At 45.1% G+C, this 21,426-nt stretch overlaps 1 protein-coding gene across 1 annotated transcript in view; it reads left to right on the top strand.

Moving 5' to 3' along the window:
- Positions 1-19,936, top strand: part of LOC112263895 (iporin) — a 63,193-nt gene extending 43,257 nt beyond the window's left edge. The window contains exons 8-16 of the mRNA XM_042308332.1: positions 1,611-1,781; positions 4,429-4,505; positions 6,280-6,454; positions 7,623-7,728; positions 7,928-7,974; positions 13,255-13,796; positions 13,842-14,425; positions 14,633-14,809; positions 14,929-19,936. Coding sequence (XP_042164266.1) covers positions 1,611-1,781; positions 4,429-4,505; positions 6,280-6,454; positions 7,623-7,728; positions 7,928-7,974; positions 13,255-13,796; positions 13,842-14,425; positions 14,633-14,809; positions 14,929-15,139 — 2,090 coding nt within the window. The 3' untranslated portion in view covers positions 15,140-19,936. The remainder of the gene's footprint in view (positions 1-1,610; positions 1,782-4,428; positions 4,506-6,279; positions 6,455-7,622; positions 7,729-7,927; positions 7,975-13,254; positions 13,797-13,841; positions 14,426-14,632; positions 14,810-14,928) is intronic.
- The last annotated feature ends 1,490 nt before the right edge of the window (positions 19,937-21,426 follow it).

Genomic DNA, 21,426 nt, shown 5'->3' with positions numbered 1-21,426 from the left:
AAGCTGCGTTGAGGATTTGCTCTTTCTGTAGCAATCTATTGGTTTCTATTGTCTAAACCATTTTGCAACATCTGCCGCATTAGTCTGCTTGGTCTATAGAGTGGTAGCCATTTCAACGTGGGAACCCCGTCCCTGCGTTCTCGTGACTAAATTTACATTTTGTCATGAGTCCTTTTATTACCTCTGTGGAAAAGGGTCGTTCCATGAAGTTTGGGTATAGTCTCTGTGCGTGGCCACTGATAAGTTACTATGAGAAATACTTCTAATTTAGCGGACTAAGATCACATTAACTTTCCAAAAGTATTCTTATGCTTAATCATTTATTTGATACAACGTTCAGATGCAAATCCCATAATTGAGTACTGTATACAAACAAAGAAACATTAATGTGTTTCTCCTGTCCTTCATGAGGTCACAAAATGAAACAAACACTTCTCTGTTCCACATTCTCAAAAAAAAATCCTCCAATTTTGGGGATGTAGGACTTTTTGGCAAGTCTCTCTCTATGTCCCACAGTCACACATTCCAATCCCAATACTACAGTGCCCAGAGGCAGAGTATTTTACGACCACCATAAAGCTGCCACCTCCACCTCTCCCACTCTGCGGGAGAGAGAGAGAGCTGTAAGAGCGGACCCACTGTAACCTGATTCTTCACATCTTCACAGGAGAGTCATGACACAGGGCAGCCTGGGAAAAGGGCACAACCGGGCACAGCTCCGTACAGGTCAACGGACAGGGTAAGGGTAGGGGCTGGTGAACTTGATGACGTCAAACAACAACTTGGGGTCAGTAGGTTCAGAAGAAAAACAACAAAAACTGTATAAAAAATATCATAATTATACCACCACTGAAAAGGGCATTTGGCGAGTGGGAGGGCAAAATGGCAGGTAGACCCTATCTGTGCACGTGCCTGTGTGTGTGTGTTTATTCATGTATAGTGTCCAAAGACATCGCTGACAGTGTGTGTGATGAGTGTATGTCGAGCATGTGTGTTTTCTCATCCTACGTCTGTGTGTACTTATCCTACGTGTGTGTGTACATATCCTACGTGTGTGTTTTCTCATCCTACGTCTGTGTGTACTTATCCTACGTGTGTGTGTACATATCCTACGTGTGTGTGTACTCATCCTACGTCTGTGTGTACTCATCCTACGTGTGTGTGTACTTATCCTACGTCTGTGTGTACTTATCCTACGTGTGTGTGTACATATCCTACGTGTGTGTGTACTCATCCTACGTCTGTGTGTACTTATCCTACGTGTGTGTGTACATATCCTACGTGTGTGTGTACTCATCCTACGTGTGTGTGTACTTATCCTACGTGTGTGTGTACTCATCCTACGTGTGTGTGTACTCATCCTACGTGTGTGTGTACTTATCCTACCTGTGTGTGTTCTTATCCTACGTGTGTGTGTACTTATCCTACCTGTGTGTACTCATCCTACGTGTTTGTGTACTTATCCTACGTGTGTGTGTACTTATCCTACCTGTGTGTGTTCTTATCCTACGTGTTTGTGTACTCATCCTACCTGTGTGTGTTCTTATCCTACGTGTGTGTGTTCTTATCCTATGTGTGTGTGTACTCATCCTACGTGTGTGTGTTCTCAGGCCAGTCTGTGAAGCAGCTGCAGCAGTACTACAGTGACTTCCTGCCAGACTACTTTTCCCTGACCGAGCGTCCTCCAGAAGAGTTCTGTCTCTCTCCGGATGCCTCCTCTTCCTCGTCATCCTCCTCTTCCTCACAGTCCCACATCGCTGTGGACCTGCAGCAGAAGAGAGGTGAGACAGCCACTAGGAGTGGTGTAGTTTGTATATGTGTGTGTGTGTGTTTGTGTGTGTGTGTGTGTGTGTGTGTGTGTGTGTGTGTGTGTGTGTGTGTGTGTGTGTGTGTGTGTGTGTGTGTGTGTGTGTGTGTGTGTGTGTGTGTGTGTGTGTGTGTGTGTGTGTGTGTGTGTATGTACGTATGTATGTACACTACATGACCAAAAGTATGTTGACACCTGCTTGTCGAACATCTCATCCCAAAATCGTGTGTATTTATATGGAGTTGGTCCCCCCTCTGCTGCCACAGCAGCTTCCTCTCTTCTCTGGAAGGCTTTCCACTAGATGTTGGAACATTGCTGCAGGGACTTGCTTCCATTCAGCCACAAGAGCATTAGTGAGGTCGGGCACTGATGTTGGGTGATTACACCCGGCTCGCAGTCAATGCTCCAATTGTTCGAAGGGGTTGAGGTCAGAGTTTTGTGAAGGCCAGTCAAGTTCTTCCACACCGATCTCGACAAACCATTTCTGTATGGACCCTTCTTCCACAAAGTTCCACAAAGTTGGAAGCATAGAATGGTCTAGAATGTCATTTTATTCCTTCACTGGAACTAAGGGGCCTAGCATTCTCCTGGTATCCACAGCCCCAGACCATTAGTCCTCTTCCACCAAACTTTACAGTTGGCACTATGCATTCGGGCAGGTAGCGTTCTCCTGGTATCCACCAAACCCAGATTCCTCGGTCGGACTGCCAGATGGTGAAGCGTGATTCATCACTCCAGAGAACGTGCTTCCACTGTTCCAGAGTCCAATGGCGGCGAGCTTTACACCACTCCAGCTGACGATTGGTATTGCGCATGGTGATCTTATGCTTGTGGGTGGCTGCTCGGCCATGGAAACCCATTTCATGAAGCTCCTGACGAACAGTTATTGTGCCGACATTGCTTCCAGAGGCAGTTAGGAACTCAGTAGTGAGTGTTGCAACCGAGGACTGACAATTTTTACACGCTATGCGCTTCAGCACTCGGCCGTGCCATTATGTGAGCTTTTGTAGCCTATCACGTCACGGCTGAGCCGTTGTTGCTCCTAGACATTTCCACTTCACAATAACAGCACTTACAGTTGACTGGGGCAGCTCTAGCTGGGCAGAAATTTGACTTGAACTGACTTGTTGGAAAGGTGGCATCCTATGACGGCGCCACGTTGAAAGTCACTGAGCTCTTCGGTAAGGCCATTCTACTGCCAATGTTTGTCTATGGAGATTGCATGGCTGTGTGCTCGATTTTATACACCTGTCAGCAACGGGTGTGGCAGCAATAGCCGAATCCACTAATTTGAAGGGGTGTCCACATACTATTGTAAATACAGTGTATGTATGTATTCAAATAACATTTTTCTCCATTACATTCATTGTTTGATCGGGAGAAAGCCATGCATAAACGATGAAGCGTAGCCTTCAGTCATATCACATGGAATGGAGAGAGAAGGTAATAAAGGCTACATTATGTACAGTATTAAAACCCTTTGACTGCTCCTCCTTCCCTTTACTGCTGTATACGGAGTGGAGTCTTTTCTCTTTCTCTCTCTCTTTCTTTCTCTCTTTCTTTCTTTCTTTCTTTTTTTCTCTCTCTCTCTCTCTTTCTTTCTTTCTTTCTTTCTTTCTTTCTTTCTTTCTTTCTTTCTTTCTTTCTTTCTCTCTCTCTCTCTCTCTCTAGCGCTCTCTCTCCCATCTCTCTTTCTCCCTCTTGACATCCCTTTCTCTCACTTTCTCTCTCTCCCCCTCTCTCTCTCTCTCTCTCTCACTTTCTCTCTCTCTCTCTCTCTCCCTCTCTCTCTCTCCCATCTCTCTCCACCCTCCTCTTTCTCTCTCTCACTTTCTCTCTCTCCCCTCTCTCTCTCTCTCACTTTCTCTCTCTCTCTCTCTCTCACTCTCTCTCTCTCCCATCTCTCTCCCCCTCTCTCTTTCTCTCTCTCACTTTCTCTCTCTCCCCCTCTCTCTCTCTCTCTCTCACTTTCTCTCTCTCTCTCTCTCTCTCCCTCTCTCTCTCTCCCATCTCTCTCCCCCTCTCTCTTTCTCTCTCTCACTTTCTCTCTCTCCCCCCTCTCTCTCTCTCTCTCTCACTTTCTCTCTCTCCCTCCCCGTTTCTCTCTCTCTCTCTGAGTGTGTGCGTGTCTCTAGGCCTTTGATGTCGGTACTGAAGGGTCCTTCAATCGAGCCCCACTTTAACTCCCGCTGGGGACTCAGAAGCTTCTGGAGCTATTAGAAAGTGTCTGTAATGGAAAACAGAATGTTGACTCCAACCCATCTTAAAAGCCCTACTGTTTAATATGCCACAAACAACATATACAGTAGCATGCTGTGTGCATGGTAGCAAACTGAAGTAGATAGTTAATGAAGAAATGTCCCTCTACTTTCAAGCCTTGCGAATGAAAGTTTTCTGCTTTGAGGTTGGCCATTGGTGACTATCTGATTGTCATTGTGGAAAATGGAAAGAGGGTGATAACAGTCAGATAAAAGCAGGTGACTGTATTAGACCATACTTACTGCTGAGAGGCTGTTTGACATGTGAAGTGCCTCTTGTAATTGACTACCTCTTTACATTCCTCCCCCCTTCTTCTCTCTCCCTCCTCTCTCTCTCTCTCTCTCTCTGTCTCTCTCTCTCAGGTTTAGTCAAAGCCATTAATACAGCAGTAGATTTAATCGTAGCTCATTTTGGCACCAGTCGGGACCCTGATGTTAAGGTATTTTACTGTGTGATAATACTGTTCTATTTCATCCTTTTGGTTTCTATAGTAGACTGTTGTTTTTTTACAACATTACAATGTTTATCTCTTTTCATAAATAAACGTCAATGTATTTTTTCTCCCCCTTACCCCTCTCTCTTGGTCACTCCCCCTTTCTTCTCTCCCTTGGTCACTCCCCTTTCTCCTCTCTCTTGGTCACTCCCCCTTTCTCCTCTCTCTTGGCCACTCCCCTTTCTCCTCTCCCTTGGTCACTCCCCATTTCTCCACTCTCTTGGTCATTCCCCCTTTCTCCTCTCTCTTGGTCACTCCCCCTTTCTCCTCTCTCTTGGTCACTCCCCCTTTCTCCTCTCTCTGGGTCACTCCCCCTTTCTCCTCTCTCTTGGTCACTCCCCCTTTCTCCTCTCTCTTGGTCACTCCCCCTTTCTCCTCTCTCTTGGTCACTCCCCCTTTCTCCTCTCTCTTGGTCACTCCCCCTTTCTCCTCTCTCTTGGTCACTCCCCCTTTCTCCTCTCTCTTGGTCACTCCCCCTTTCTCCTCTCTCTTGGTCACTCCCCATTTCTCCTCTCTCTTGGTCACTCCCCCTTTCTCCTCTCTCTTGGTCACTCCCCCTTTCTCCTCTCTCTTGGTCACTCCCCCTTTCTCCTCTCTCTTGGTCACTCCCCCTTTCTCCTCTCTCTTGGGGACTCCCCATTTTTCCTCTCTCTTGGTCACTCCCCCTTTCTCCTCTCTCTTGTTGTCTTTCTCCTCTCTCGGTCACTCCCCCTGTCTCCATTCTCTTGGTCACTCCCCTTTCTCCTCTCTCTTGGTCACTCCCCATTTCTCCTCTCTCTTGGTCACTCCCCTTTCTCCTCTCTCTTGGTCACTCCCCCTTTCTCCTCTCTCTTGGTCACTCCCCATTTCTCCTCTCTCTTGGTCACTCCCCATTTCTCCTCTCTCTTGGTCACTCCCCCTTTCTCCTCTCTCTTGGTCACTCCCCCTTTCTCCTCTCTCTTGGTCACTCCCCTTTCTCTCTCTCTTGGTCACTCCCCCTTTCTCCTCTCTCTTGGTCACTCCCCATTTCTCCTCTCTTTTGGTCACTCCCCATTTCTCCTCTCTCTTGGTCACTCCCCCTTTCTCCTCTCTCTTGTTGTCTTTCTCCTCTCTTGGTCACTCCCCCTTTCTCCTCTCTCTTGGTCACTCCCCCTTTCTCCTCTCTCTTGGTCACTCCCCCTTTCTCCTCTCTCTTGTTCACTCCCCCTTTCTCCTCTCTCTTGGTCACTCCCCATTTCTCCTCTCTCTTGGTCACTCCCCTTTCTCCTCTCTCTTGGTCACTCCCCCTTTCTCCTCTCTCTTGGTCACTCCCCTTTCTCCTCTCTCTTGGTCACTCCCCCTTTCTCCTCTCTCTTGGTCACTCCCCCTTTCTCCTCTCTCTTGGTCACTCCCCCTTTCTCCTCTCTCTTGGTCACTCCCCATTTCTCCTCTCTCTTGGTCACTCCCCATTTCTCCTCTCTCTTGGTCACTCCCCTTTCTCCTCTCTCTTGGTCACTCCCCCTTTCTCCTCTCTCTTGGTAACTCCCCCTTTCTCCTCTCTCTTGGTCACTCCCCCTTTCTCCTCTCTCTTGGTCACTCCCCATTTCTCCTCTCTCTTGGTCACTCCCCCTTTCTCCTCTCTCTTGGTCACTCCCCCTTTCTCCTCTCTATCTGTTGTTCTCGTGCTCCCGCTCTCTTCTCTGCTCTTGTCCTCGTTCCTCCTCTACCTTTTTCCTTTTTTCTCCACCCCTCCCCCTTACAGGCGAAGCTGGGTAACAGTTGGGTGAGTCCCAACGTGGGTCACCTGATCCTGAAGTACCTGTGTCCAGCTCTAAGGGAGGTGCTGGGGGATGGGCTGAAGGCCTACGTCCTGGACCTGATCATAGGACAAAGACGCAACCAGCCCTGGAGCCTGGTAGAGGCCTCCACACAACTAGGTGATGATGATGGTGATGGTGATGATGATGATGATGATGGTGATGATGATCATTTTAAGGCCATAAGCCCTGGAACCTGGTGGAAAGAGAGAGATGGTCAAAATAGCACATTCGGGACAAGGCAGCATGACCGGTGAACAGGTCAGGTAGTTCTGAGGGATGGTCCTAGGGCTCGGGTCCTCCAGGAGGGGGGAGAGAGAGAGAGATATGATAATTAGAGGGAACATACTGTACCTAAGATCACACAGGACATCAGATAAGACAGGAGAATTACACCAGATATGACAGACTGTCCCTGGTGTCTTGGCACGTGCTTAATGACAGCCCTTAGCCGTGGTATATTGGCCATATACCACACCCTTATTCGGGCCTTACTGCTTCATTAGAAGACGTAAGTGGGTGATTTTCATTATGTTTTGATAATACGATGGCAATGGTCTTAACAATGCTGATCAATGCTGCAAAACAAATGAAATGTAGGATTATAATACAACCAGCTAAAACAGTCTATGGTGTAGTAGTGGCTGGAGCAGTGGGTTTCCTCTTAATTTGCCCAAGATTTTCCCAAATGACCCGCCCAGCGAAGGAAAAAGTGCCCTGTTGTGAAAACCTGGATGAGAAACAGTGATATGATATCATTCTGACAGGTAGGCGTGCATTTTCCTGTTCTATTGGTTTTCTGGCAACGTTCTTTCATTGTCGAGCAGCCACAGGAATGATCCTAGTCATTATTAGCAACCCCATGGTAGTTATTTCATCTTTAATCCCTTCTCCCTCCTCTTTCTAACGGACATTTCCATCTCCGTCCATGAAACCGCTCGCATGTGTGCAGCGCATTTTAGAAAGGTGTTTGGGAACATTCACACGTAGGCCTACTGCCACGTGTACATTGCAGCGCCTAAAATGTGAAGAAATAATAGTTTATCAACATTTTAAGGTAAACATTCAGAGCTATTTCATCAGCCTTATTAATTTATATGGCGTACACCTCCACTACACTACTTTGATACGGATCAGTGGGGATTAAGAAGTGAGTGGGTTATGTGGCGTATACCTGCGTACACCCTCCACTGCACCACTGAATCAAATATTTAATTGTCAAGGTAACATTCGAATAAATCGTCTTACAATGCAGGAGTTTTAATCCTAACCTCCCTCTCTCCCTCAGGACCATCCACCCGTGTTCTCCACAGCCTGTTCTCCAAAGTGTCCCAGTACTCAGAGTTCACCAGCCACAGTATGAGACTCAACGCATTCATCTTCGGACTGCTCAAGTGAGTACACTACCTCTATGTTACCGAATTCTAGTAGTCATCACTAACAGTCCTGTACTCTGTGTCTCCCTCCTGTACAGTACTGTATCTCCCTCTCACTGTCACAAACCTTAAGGCTCTAAATCAGTATTGGTTTCCATAGCGATACAAAGTAACTGACTCCTTTCTTGTTTATCTCTTGTGTTTTTCCCTGTTTCAGCTTGCGATCTTTGGAGTTTTGGTTCAATCACCTCTACACTCATGAAGGTATGCACATCTTAAGGGTTAAGGGTCAGACACACAGAGAAATCTGACTGCAGATAGGTACTTAGCACCTCTGCCCAGTGTCGGTATTTAGCTTGTTATGTAACCACAGATGAAATACTCCAGACCACAAGGTGGCGCAATAAAAAAAAGGAAAACAGGTTGCCAGTCAGCCGTGAATCAATACAATGTTTTAATGCAACACGGACAGCACACATCGTTCTACAAAGCGCAGCGGCCGGGAGTGCTCTGTAGATGGTCGGCACCACGGACAGCACACATCGTTCTACAAAGCGCAGCGGCCGGGAGTGCTCTGTAGATGGTCTGCACCACGGACAGCACTCATCGTTCTACAAAGCGCAGCGGCCGGGAGAGCTCTGTAGATGGTCGGCACCATGGACAGCACAAAACATTCGTTCATTTAGCAGACAAATAGATCTACGCAGCGGCACGGGAGTGCTCTGATTTAGATGGCTGCACCACGGACAGCACACATTTTTCTTTCTCACACAAGTCAACTAGGTCTGTTTTTAGACATCCACCACGGACAGCACACTCAGTTCTGAAAATGTTTCCGCAGCGGCCTCGATAATCACCAAAGTTTGAAAAGCTCTGATCTAGATGGTCCCACAGTATAAACGGACAAAAAACATCTTTCTACAAAGCTCACTGGCGCAGCGGCCCGGAATAGAGCTCTGTAGATGGTCGGCACCATGGACAACAGCACGCAAAACCATTTATCGCAGCGCATGAAGTGCTCATTTAGCAGACAAATAGATCTACTGTATGTAGGAAAGCACCCATTTGGTAACGTCTGATTTCTGATTGGCTGACCACGTCCACCACACATTTTTTTCTTTGCCTCACACAAGTCAACTAGGTCTGTTTTTTAACATCCATTGCGAATCATAATTCCTCAGTATCTGAAAATGTTTCCAACAGTCCCGGCCTCGATAATCACCAAACCGTTTGAAAAGCTAAATATCGTGATCTAATGGTCCCATATATCCAGTATAAAAGTAATTTAAAAAAACATCTTTCTGTTCCGAGCTCACTGGCGCAGGAAACTCTGAGGGCCCGGAATAGGCTAGTTAATACAATGTTGCATGTTCGCTAGCGATAGCTCAAGTCAGGACAGATAGAGAGGCAGAAAGGCGGAATAGAGAGCTGAATGTGATTGAATTTTTAACAGGACATTTTCTAGTGTTTTCATTTGTTGGCTTTAGGCCTATTTACTGTATTTGACTTAGCTGACGATAGAAGTTATAGGCTTACTGCTGCATCTCTGAGTTCTATGCTCTCATGTCTTTAGTCACCAACGGATCACGGTGTATCAGTATGTCCATATGGCAGAGGCTGGTGCTCTCCGCATAGTCACATTTTAACTTTTAGATTTGTATAATTTTACTGCAGATTTGCACGGTTAACAACGTGACAATGATTGCGAGAAACAAAAACGTTATTATTGAAACGAAACTGTTCAGAGAAAATGTGCAAACTGGCCCACAGATCGGTAGAAATGGTAGGATAAAGCTTCCCCAAACTTTACTATTCATTACTATTACAGCCATTAAAACATCTGTAAATGCACAAGCGCGTGCACACATAAGATGTCCCATGAAAAAACATGCCTGTCTTTCTGGCACCGGGTCTGCATTCAATAGAACAAACTGATTCGTTCTGGCACCGGGTCTGCATTCAATAGAACAAACTGATTCGTTCTGGCACCGGGTCTGCATTAAATAGAACAAACTGATTCGTTCTGGCACCGGGTCTGCATTCAATAGAACAAACTGATTCGTTCTGGCACCGGGTCTGCATTCAATAGAACAAACTGATTCGTTCTGGCACCGGGTCTGCATTCAATAGAACAAACTGATTCGTTCTGGCTCCGGGTCTGCATTCAATAGAACAAACTGATTCGTTCTGGCACCGGGTCTGCATTCAATAGAACAAACTGATTCGTTCTGGCACCGGGTCTGCATTCAATAGAACAAACTGATTCGTTCTGGCATTCCGAACAAACTGGTCTGCATTCAATAGAACAAACTGATTCGTTCTGGCACCGGGTCTGCATTCAATAGAACAAACTGATTCGTTCTGGCACCGGGTCTGCATTCAATAGAACAAACTGATTCGTTCTGGCTCCGGGTCTGCATTCAATAGAACAAACTGATTCGTTCTGGCACCGGGTCTGCATTCAATAGAACAAACTGATTCTGGTTCTGGAACAAACTGATTCGTTCTGGGGTCTGCATTCAATAGAACAAACTGATTCGTTCTGGCACCGGGTCTGCATTCAATAGAACAAACTGATTCGTTCTGGCTCCGGGTCTGCATTCAATAGAACAAACTGATTCGTTCTGGCTCCGGGTCTGCATTCAATAGAACAAACTGATTCGTTCTGGCTCCGGGTCTGCATTCAATAGAACAAACTGATTCGTTCTGGCTCCGGGTCTGCATTCAATAGAACAAACTGATTCGTTCTGGCTCCGGGTCTGCATTCAATAGAACAAACTGATTCGTTCTGGCTCCGGGCCTGCATCATACATTCAATAGAACAAAATAATAATCCCAAAAGGTGAACAAATCAAGGTTCCGTTTTAAAACATCCTCCTCCTCTCCTTCATGTTGGCAAACCTGCCAACCATTTTGTCTTCGTCGATGTCTATGTCCCGCTCAGTACAAAGAAAAGTGAGGTTGGTAAGTCTGGCCTCATTCAACGCCGCAAATAGCACTTGATGAGCTTCAGGAGGCTGAAACGTCGCTCGTCATTCGGCACTGCTGATGGGAATGGTTTTGTAGATGCTGATGGGAATGGTTTTGTAGATGCTGATGGGAATGGTTTTGTAGATTCTGATGGGAATGGTTTTGTAGATTCTGATGGGAATGGTTTTGTAGATGCTGATGGGAATGGTTTTGTAGATGCTGATGGGAATGGTTTTGTAGATTCTGATGGGAATGGTTTTGTAGATGCTGATGGGAATGGTTTTGTAGATGCTGATGGGAATGGTTTTGTAGATTCTGATGGGAATGGTTTTGTAGATTCTGATGGGAATGGTTTTGTAGATGCTGATGGGAATGGTTTTGTAGATTCTGATGGGAATGGTTTTGTAGATGCTGATGGGAATGGTTTTGTAGATGCTGATGGGAATGGTTTTGTAGATTCTGATGGGAATGGTTTTGTAGATTCTGATGGGAATGGTTTTGTAGATTCTGATGGGAATGGTCAGATTTGGATATGCTTAGTGCATGTCGTTGGCAGTGAGGAATGATAGGACTGCGTCAGTGTTGAGATCCATGGCTAACTCGGAATACATTGTGCGGAAAGAGAGGCTTTCTCTGAAGCCGGCATGTCAAACTGCCTCACAAAAACATCAAGTATGCAATAATATGCATCAGCTTCAAAGCGCCTTCTGCTTTCCAGAATTGGTTCGTCCTCTGTATCCTCATCATGAAAACTCTTCCTCTTTACGCGCTCTCTTCTCTGCAAACTCAGTTTGCGTTGTTTTCTCGGGCCAATCTGTTTCTCAGTGTTCTCCCATCTTGTCGTAGGCCTCATCTGTGAGCATCTGTCTGATCTCAACCATGCAGGTGTCAATGACATCCACTCAGTGTTTACATCTATCCAATCATTTTGCAGATAGTTAGAAAATATGTACGTCTTCTTTAGTAAACTGTTCCAAATCACCAACATACATTTTGAGAGCGTGCCGTTGGCTTTAGAGGCGGACTTTGGCGTTTGGCGTTGTATGGTTATGGTGTTTTATTCAGCGCAGAGCTTCAAGGATCTAGGTCAGGCTCTGAACAACCACTTCTCTGGCCTGTTTCCTGCAGGCCCACCTTGTGTCTGATAGGCTCTGCAGGGGCTCCTGAGTGGCGCAGTGGTCTAAGACACTGCATCTCAGTGCAAGAGGTGTCACTGCAGTGCCTGATTCAAATCCAGGTTGCATCACATCCAGCTGTGACTGGGAGTCCCATAAGGCGGTGCACAATTGGCCCACTGTCGTCCGGAGTATGAAAATAAGAATTTGTTCTTAACTGACTTGCCTAGTTAAATAAATAAATAATAATATTTCAGGGTGAGAACAGCTCCCTGCAAGTGTTCCTGTTCCAACTGAAGTTATTTTAAACCTTGGGAGGCTAGAAGCAGTAGGTATACAGGGTCTTGCAGCGTTCATTAGAATTAAATGTATGTTGTGTGCTCAGCAGTGCACATAGAAAGCCTTGTTCTTATTTATTTTTGCCACGGGCGCGAGGCCATGCTTCCATTCAACACCCGCCCCATTAGCCACTGTCAGGCTAGAGCACTAACAACAGTGGTTGGATGTTCCATGTCATCTTTACGGTTGTCTTGTTGCAAGGACAACGACGAGGAGAAGAAGGTTGTAAGTGGAACACAGAATGCAATTAACATTTTATTATTCTGCCTTTCCTCGCATTTTAACTGACTTGTACTTTCTATCAATTGTCCACCTGAATGTAACTTAGCAATAAACATGGTAGGCTACACGTCAATCAAATATGACAGGCCCCCCCAGCAGTAGCCAACCAGCAGCAGCTGTAAGTCCCAGGGGGCCCCTCAAGGGCATATAGTGACAGACACAGCTGTACATTGCTATATATAAGTAAGCAACACCAGCTCAGACCAATTCCAGGTTTTAATTAAATAATGTAATATATAACCGGAGCTCCACGTAGCCCCCAGCTCCACGTAGCTAACTAGTGATCTAGTACACATTATTAAACATAACAACAAATCTTTCTTCAAGCACAAATCTCGTCAGCTCGATGTAAAATAAGTAAAGACTTGTATTATTCATCAGTATTGTTTTAGTTTGAACAATGAAGAAGATGCTGGATGACACCAGGAGAAGTGCAGTTTTTTTTCTCCATTTTTGTCACTTCTCTCGGCTCCCCCACGTGGAGTTTTGTGCTCTCTGATTGGCTTAAAGCTCAAGTTGTCGACCACTGCCGAGCATTGCAATTCTACAAGTAGAAACGGCAGGTTCGTCGGTACGTAGCAGGTACGTCTGTTGTTCTAACAAGAGAAAGAACAGCCTCCTACTGTACTAAGTACCCTGTCGGCCATCAGATTTCTCAGCGTGTCTGACCTCTTAGAGAGAAAACAGATATGATTACAACCCATGTCTGGTATGCTTCTGCTAATCTCAGGTCATCATTGTAAATGTGAACTTCTTGTGATTTAAATAAAGGTTAGATCAAATAAAAGTCTAACCATTGTTTGTTCCCCATCCATCTCTCTCCACCGGTTTTCCCCAGACATCGTAGCGACCCACTACCACCCATGGGGTTTCCTGCCGTTATCCCAGAGGCCCTGCCAGCCTCTATTCGAGGAGTTCCTTCTCCTCCTGCAGCCTCTATCCCTGTTGCCCTTTGACCTTGACCTGCTCTTTGAGCCCCGATTGGTCCAGAAGGGCCAGGAACACCGTAGACGCAAGGAGCAGCTCTGCTCCGCCTCCACCGGTGAGGACCTGGACCAATCAGCACGCTCCACCTTCCAGCTCATGAGGGGGTGGAGCACAGAGTCACGGAGGGCGGAGTCTATGAGAGATAAAAGGGAAGGGAGTGGGGCGGGGAAGAGAGAGAGGCTGGGTCTGAGACGAGAGGGAACATGGCCTAGGATAGAAGGGGTTGGAGAGAGAGGAAGTAGAGAGTTGATGATGCAGAGGACAGGGTCTAGGAGAGAAGGGGCGGGGATGGATTGTTCAGGAGCAGGACTTTTAGAAGCACAGCCAATGACGACGGAAGTAGGGACAGGGTTTGCCAATCTGTGGAGGGAGAGTGGGAGGGGGAGGGGCATAGTAAAGAGAGCAAAGGGGGTGGGAGGAGAGAGCCAGAGGGAAGGGGAAAGTGAGGGAGGGAAGGAGGAGAGGAGGAAGGAGAGAGAGAGGGATTGGGCGGAGGAGGGTCATCAGCGTCAGGAGCGTGATCGCCAGGCGTGCTGGTGGTACCAGCTCATGCAGAGTTCCCAGGTCTACATCGACCAATCAGCTCAGGGGGGCTCAAAGTTTGTCAAGACTGAGAAGAGGAAGAAGTCTGCGGAGAGGCGGAGCCAGCTCCCGCCCCCCAGGGAGGGCGTGGTGGAAGGGGCGGAGTCTAGCCAGGATGAGGAGGGTCTCAGAGAGAGAGGGAGAAGCAGGAAGAGCAGCTCCAGCTCCAGTGGTGAGTGGACGGGGTCCAGGGGAAGAGGGAGACTCTCCTGGATGGGGAGTCCCCCAGAGTCGCTGCTCACCCAGGACAAGGAGAACGAGACGGAACTGGGGGCCCCAGTGACAGGAGCACCAGAGGCCTCAGTGGCCCAGCCAGCGGCCCAAGCTGAGTTTCCCTCCCAGGGCCAGGGCATGCGTTGGGGTAGGCTGTTTGGGTCCAGCATAGGAGGTGGTGGCACCCCCTCCAGGCCAGAGCAGAGATCAGCCAAAAGTCAGAGCAGGTGAGGAAAGTGAAGTGATGTAAACTGGTACAGATGATACAGTAATAATTTAATCTTTATTTTAATGTCCTTTTAAGCATTTGCTGAGTATTAACCAAGACAATAATTTAGGACATGTACTTCAAAGATTATAATAAATTATTTGACACACAATTTTCCAAGGAATTTTCCATATTGATTTGGCTGTGCTTTGTTTGTCCCTCCCAGGCTGCCGTCCGGCTGGCTGACAGGTCTGGACATGTCCGTGCTGGACCTTGTAGCTCAGACGGTGGGGGTGGGGACAGGTAAGAGGGTGGAGCCTTCAGCTCCTATGGCCCCTCCCACTCTGAACCAACCCTCTCCACCTCTTCAGACAGCACAGGAGAGCCACACCAAACAACCCTGGTAAGGTCATACTTAATAAATGTTTTTATTCAACCAATATTTCAGCAGGATACAAATAAAAAATACAGGATACAAGCTACGTATACAAAATACAATGACACATATTTCCCCCCCCTCAGTGAAGTACGAGCCCTGTGCCACCACATAGCCACGGAGCCTAACCAGCTGAGTTTCCAGAAAGGGGACGTACTGAGGGTCTTGAGCCGAGCCGACTCCGACTGGCTCCTCTGCTCCCTGGGGGCCCAGCGGGGCCTGGTGCCTTTCATCTATGTTACCCTGAGGGGCATGGAGGACAGCCAGGTGCCCCAATGGCCTCAGGGACCACACTGACCTGACAGACTCAACTAGGGTTCCAAAATTCTGTTTTTTCAGAAATCACTGTTGGGAGATTCCTGGAATCAAGAGGTAATAAGGAGGAAATCTGTGATTCCTCCAACCGGGATTTCTGGTAAACCTAGGGATTTTGGGAAAGTTAGTCTGAACCGAGGGGCCACCGATTTTGCACCCCTAGCCCGAACCGAGGGGCCACATTAAGGAAGGGAGAGTGGGGAAAGGACTCAGAGGACCAAATATGGACACACAGTATATATTCACTGGGTGGATACAAGACGATGGATACTCATGGAGGATGCTGATATGACTGATATGACTGGTTTAAAGTGTAATTATTGTACTGTGGGATGAAACACAGACAGATACACACACACAAACACACAGATGTAAACATGCATGTATGTACATATACATATACATATACACACAGGCGCGAACAAACAGACTTGCATCTACGCATGCATCTACACTAAACTCATGCATGCATACATTCAGACTATACTCACACACACACACACACACATGCACGCACACACACACACACACACACATACCAAAACAAACCAAAACAAACTGTATGGGAATACCAAACAGAGACACATGGCTAGCTACAGAGACTGCCTCAGCTCAGCCAATATATATATCACACCTAGCTGTGCTTTACTTTACCATGCCCCAGAAATATACTCTATCAATCACCTAGCTGTGCCACACTTTGAATGCAGATGCTAATGCTAAATGCTAGTGTAAATGCTAGTGCTAATCCTTGTCCTAGTGCTAAATACAAGTACTAGTGCTAAAGCTAGAGCTAATGCTAGTGCTAATGCTAATAGAAAACTTCAGGAGACTGGTTAAAGTACTTGTCATTAAATGTATCCACACTGACATCATGCTACTTGATTTACTTAATTAGCCCAGAGTACCCCTGCTTTGTAGTAGGATGCTAGTATGAAAAGTAGTGTTGTTACAAAACAGAAAAGAGAAAAAAAAGACAACATTGTTTGCGTGATCTATCTCTGGGTGTGTCTTCTGACAGCTGTCGTCGTTTCTCTGTGTGGGCTAAATACAAATGGACAGACAGATAAACCGGTTTGAACTGGCTTCATTAATTCCTCGTCATCTGCAAATTCCTGATACTCATCATCTTGGTAACACAATGATTTTGGATGGACTTATAAATCTGACTGATTGGACAAAGCCAACAACATCCTCTGGTTCCTCCCTTCACTTCCTGTTTGTTTTGGTGGATGGGATGAACTGACCTATCACTGCAGGTGTTGGGAAGGAAAAGGGTGGAGCCGGGTCTAGTGCATGTAACCTAGCAACAAACTGACAATGTTTTTGTGTCTTTTCAACTCTTCTTCACCTCTGTTAGAACCCCAAAACCCTAGCTCCTCCCACCTGCTCCACCCCTCTCTCCTTTATCCAATAAAACTGCACAGCTTTCAGGAGGATACTGTACCTCTGGTACAGAGAAAATGAAGATGTTCAAGAGGCTATGATAAGCTATGAGCTGTATGTGTCTACATATATATCCAGACTGTAAATGTATATATGACTTACTTATTTATTGATTAACGACTAATGACGATATCATTTATTATCGTTGAGGAAAACCGTGTAGTAGAGGTGGATAAAGAAGGAAGGATGTCGAATGAAAGCAACACATGGCTTTGGAGGTCTGTTCAGGTGCTTTGGTGAATTTTCTGAACGTGTTGGGGAGAAGGCTGTACAAACCAATGGAGAGCCAGCTCCACCCCAACCTCCCTATTCTAAAACGCTCTAGAAGTGGGCTTTTCTAAAAATATAATAGAAGTACACTGAATGTTTTCATTTCAAGCAAAAAAAATATATACTTCAAATGATTCTGATTGGTTGTATGTAATTGAGAAAGAGAGTATTGTTTATTGCGTATGCCGTAAAGTGCTTGAGAAAGAACCACGGGAGAGCTGATATGCTGGACGTATTTAGCCATGACCATGCCTATGGTCCCTACATGATGTTTTATATACGCGACGGTGCGTCCAACCAGCCACTTTCCCTGGGTTTCAGTCCTGAGAACTCTCAGGTTATCTGGTGGGAAATATTTTTGAGGATAGGAGGCATTTTAGAAGAAACCCCAATGCATTTAGTGGATTCAGATGTTTCAAATGTTGCCTTAGGTTCAGATTGAGCTGTACTGGTAAACTAGGTTCAGATTGAGCTGTACTGGTAAACTAGGTTCAGATTTAGCTGTACAGGTAAACTAGGGTCAGATTTAGCTGTACAGGTAAACTAGGTTCAGATTTAGCTGTACAGGTAAACTAGGTTCAGATTTAGCTGTACAGGTAAACTAGGTTCAGATTGAGCTGTACTGGTAAACTAGGTTCAGATTTAGCTGTACAGGTAAACTAGGTTCAGATTGAGCTGTACTGGTAAACTAGGTTCAGATTGAGCTGTACTGGTAAACTAGGTTCAGATTTAGCTGTACAGGTAAACTAGGGTCAGATTTAGCTGTACAGGTAAACTAGGTTCAGATTTAGCTGTACAGGTAAACTAGGTTCAGATTTAGCTGTACAGGTAAACTAGGTTCAGATTGAGCTGTACTGGTAAACTAGGTTCAGATTTAGCTGTACTGGTAAACTAGGTCAGATTGAGCTGTACAGGTAAACTAGGTTCAGATTTAGCTGTACTGGTAAACTAGGTTCAGATTGAGCTGTACAGGTAAACTAGGTTCAGATTTAGCTGTACAGGTAAACTAGGTTCAGATTGAGCTGTACAGGTAAACTAGGTTCAGATTGAGCTGTACAGGTAAACTAGGTTCAGATTGAGCTGTACAGGTAAACTAGGTTCAGATTTAGCTGTACTGGTAAACTAGGTTCAGATTGAGCTGTACTGGTAAACTAGGTTCAGATTGAGCTGTACAGGTAAACTAGGTTCAGATTGAGCTGTACAGGAAAACTAGGGTCAGATTGAGCTGTACAGGTAAACTAGGTTCAGATTTAGCTGTACAGGTAAACTAGGTTCAGATTGAGCTGTACTGGTAAACTAGGTTCAGATTTAGCTGTACTGGTAAACTAGGTTCAGATTGAGCTGTACTGGTAAACTAGGTTCAGATTTAGCTGTACATCTAAACTAGGTTCAGATTTAGCTGTACAGGTAAACTAGGTTCAGATTGAGCTGTACTGGTAAACTAGGTTCAGATTTAGCTGTACATCTAAACTAGGTTCAGATTTAGCTGTACAGGAAAACTAGGTTCAGATTGAGCTGTACAGGTAAACTCGGTTCAGATTTAGCTGTACAGGTAAACTAGGTTCAGATTTAGCTGTACAGGTAAACTAGGTTCAGTTTTAGCTGTACAGGTAAACTCGGTTCAGATTTAGCTGTACAGGAAAACTAGGTTCAGATTTAGCTGTACAGGTAAACTAGGTTCAGATTTAGCTGTACAGGTAAACTAGGTTCAGATTTAGCTGTACAGGTAAACTAGGTTCAGATTTAGCTGTACAGGTAAACTAGGTTCAGATTTAGCTGTACAGGTAAACTAGGTTCAGATTGAGCTGTACAGGTAAACTCGGTTCAGATTGAGCTGTACAGGTAAACTAGAGCTGGTAAAAAAGGATTAAACCCTAATATGATGTTAAAACATTGTGGTTTAAGCCCTAGATTAGGGTTTGTAGAGCCTAAATAATTCACAATGAAATTATGTAAAGTAACATAAAAAATGATAGGTTAGAAAAACATAATATTGCCAGGACGAATCCATGAGGACAAGAGTTAGGTTCAATCAGGTAAGAGTTAACCTAGCTTGTAGATAAAGGTGTATTATTACTCTTAAAAATGTATTTGTAAAAATGTATTTTGTTCTTTTATTTTGTTGTACAGTTATATTTTTTAAATATTTTTTTTCTTATTTTTATTTTATTTTACATAAATGATTTAAATATTTTGTTATCTCTAAATTAAATATAATTTAAAATCTTCAATAATTAATTTTGAAAGATAGGGGTTGAAATATGGATGTTAAACAGCTGTACTTTAAGACATTATTGCGTTAATAACAACCATTTTCAAATGTGAGTTAGTATCATGTTATGGGCAAAGGACATAACATATCATATTATGTTAAATGCCAGTTATGGGGATAAATACCTGCCCAAATTATTATGAATATAACCATATATTTGTTCTTGTGTTTTGGCACATATCTATCTTCATAACTTGAGGAAAGATGTCAGTTGTGCAGAAAATTTGCAGGAAATGTGCAGGAAATGCAGGATATGCAGATGAGGATGAGGGTTTTGTTAGTCTTCCAGGTACAGTTTGCTCTTCATTGACATCCTCCTGCAGGGTCATACTACGGGACAGACAGTATTGTACTGTAGTAGAGGTCTTAGTGATGGATAGAGCAGGGGGAGAGAGAGAGAGAGAAAAGATACAGAGACATTTGTAAAACGGTGCAGATGGATTTTCCCCCTCCTTCATAATTAGAAGTGTTTCATTTATTGTTATATAATTTAATCTTTATAATAGCTAGCGACCTCCTGTGGCCAAAATACGGTACTGGTTCTGGTCTTGCCTCTCTACTTGGGAGTGATAGGCAGAATTAGAAAGAAGCTAATGTATTCTCTCTCTTCCTCGTCTCTCCTGTTCCTCTCGTCCATGTTCCGATAGAAGTAAACTGTTCCTCATTCTGTATTCCGTATCACCGTGGCACCACTACTGTTCTCCGTGCCCATATGACGTGTGTAACACGTCCGTGTCCATGCTATATCAACGTGCTCTGGATGTTAATAACAAAGTGCTCATGTGATCATACTTCAAATGTCTCCTTTGTCTTTTGTTTCTGTCACAAAATGATTTTCATTTATACAAATGACTTGTGCCCCTCATACGTGTTTGCGTCTCTATATGGCCACTAGATGGGGCCATTGTTCCACATTCCTAATTTGGATACACCAGGTTCAAGGGCTTTACTGACCTGTGGTTCTGGAAGTTCACATGCTGTCGGGCTGGAAACTTCTGTGGGACTTTAGGTTTACATTACTGTTGATGGATTTGAAAGCTGCAACACAAGGACCTGGAAGGGAAGTGGTTGAAAACAGTATCCACACTGTTTACTTGGTTCCACTTCTTTAAACTCTTTAAACTCTCTTTGACTTGTGTCGAATGTATTACTTTTTAATTTAACCTTTATTAATCCAGGTAGTCTCATTAACGATGTATTCATCCACAGTTTATATGCAAGGAAAGTCATACCATAATCACGACATCTGTGATTGAAACAGGAAGTTTCGGTATCATTTTATAAATGTGCGTTTGACCAAGTGTGAGCTTTTAGTGTCAGTAAAATTAATTATGTGAGAAATGACGGTGGAAAATGATGGCGTTTATGTGCAAATATTGATATAATAACCATCATATCAAAGTAAACTTGGAGTCACTCGATGCTATGGTGTGTGGTCCTCCCACTACGACTCAGGAAACCATGCAGTTCATTAGGCTACAGATCTGGTGTGTGGTCCTCCCACTACGACTCAGGAAACCATGCAGTTCATTAGGCTACAGATCTGGTGTGTGGTCCTCCCACTACGACTCAGGAAACCATGCAGTTCATTAGGCTACAGATCTGGTGTGTGGTCCTCCCACTACGACTCAGGAAACCATGCAGTTCATTAGGCTACAGATCTGGTGTGTGGTCCTCCCACTACGACTCAGGAAACCATACAGTTCATTAGGCTACAGATCTGGTGTGTGGTCCTCCCACTACGACTCAGGAAACCATACAGTTCATTAGGCTACAGATCTGGTGTGTGGTCCTCCCACTACGACTCAGGAAACCATACAGTTCATTAGGCTACAGATCTGGTGTGTGGTCCTCCCACTACGACTCAGGAAACCATACAGTTCATTAGGCTACAGATCTGGTGTGTGGTCCTCCCACTACGACTCAGGAAACCATACAGTTTATTAGGCTACAGATCTGGTGTGTGGTCCTTCCACTACGACTCAGGAAACCATACAGTTCATTAGGCTACAGATCTGGTGTGTGGTCCTCCCACTACGACTCAGGAAACCATACAGTTCATTAGGCTACAGATCTGGTGTGTGGTCCTTCCACTACGACTCAGGAAGCCATACAGTTCATTAGGCTACAGATCTGTTGTGTGGTCCTCCTACTACGACTCAGGAAACCATACAGTTCATTAGGCTACAGATCTGGTGTGTGGTCCTCCCACTACGACTCAGGAAACCATACAGTTCATTAGGCTACAGATCTGTTGTGTGGTCCTCCCACTACGACTCAG

This window comes from Oncorhynchus tshawytscha, linkage group LG28, assembly GCF_018296145.1.
Source record: "Oncorhynchus tshawytscha isolate Ot180627B linkage group LG28, Otsh_v2.0, whole genome shotgun sequence".
NCBI lineage: Eukaryota > Metazoa > Chordata > Actinopteri > Salmoniformes > Salmonidae > Oncorhynchus > Oncorhynchus tshawytscha.
This window is presented reverse-complemented; position numbering and strand designations above follow the sequence as displayed.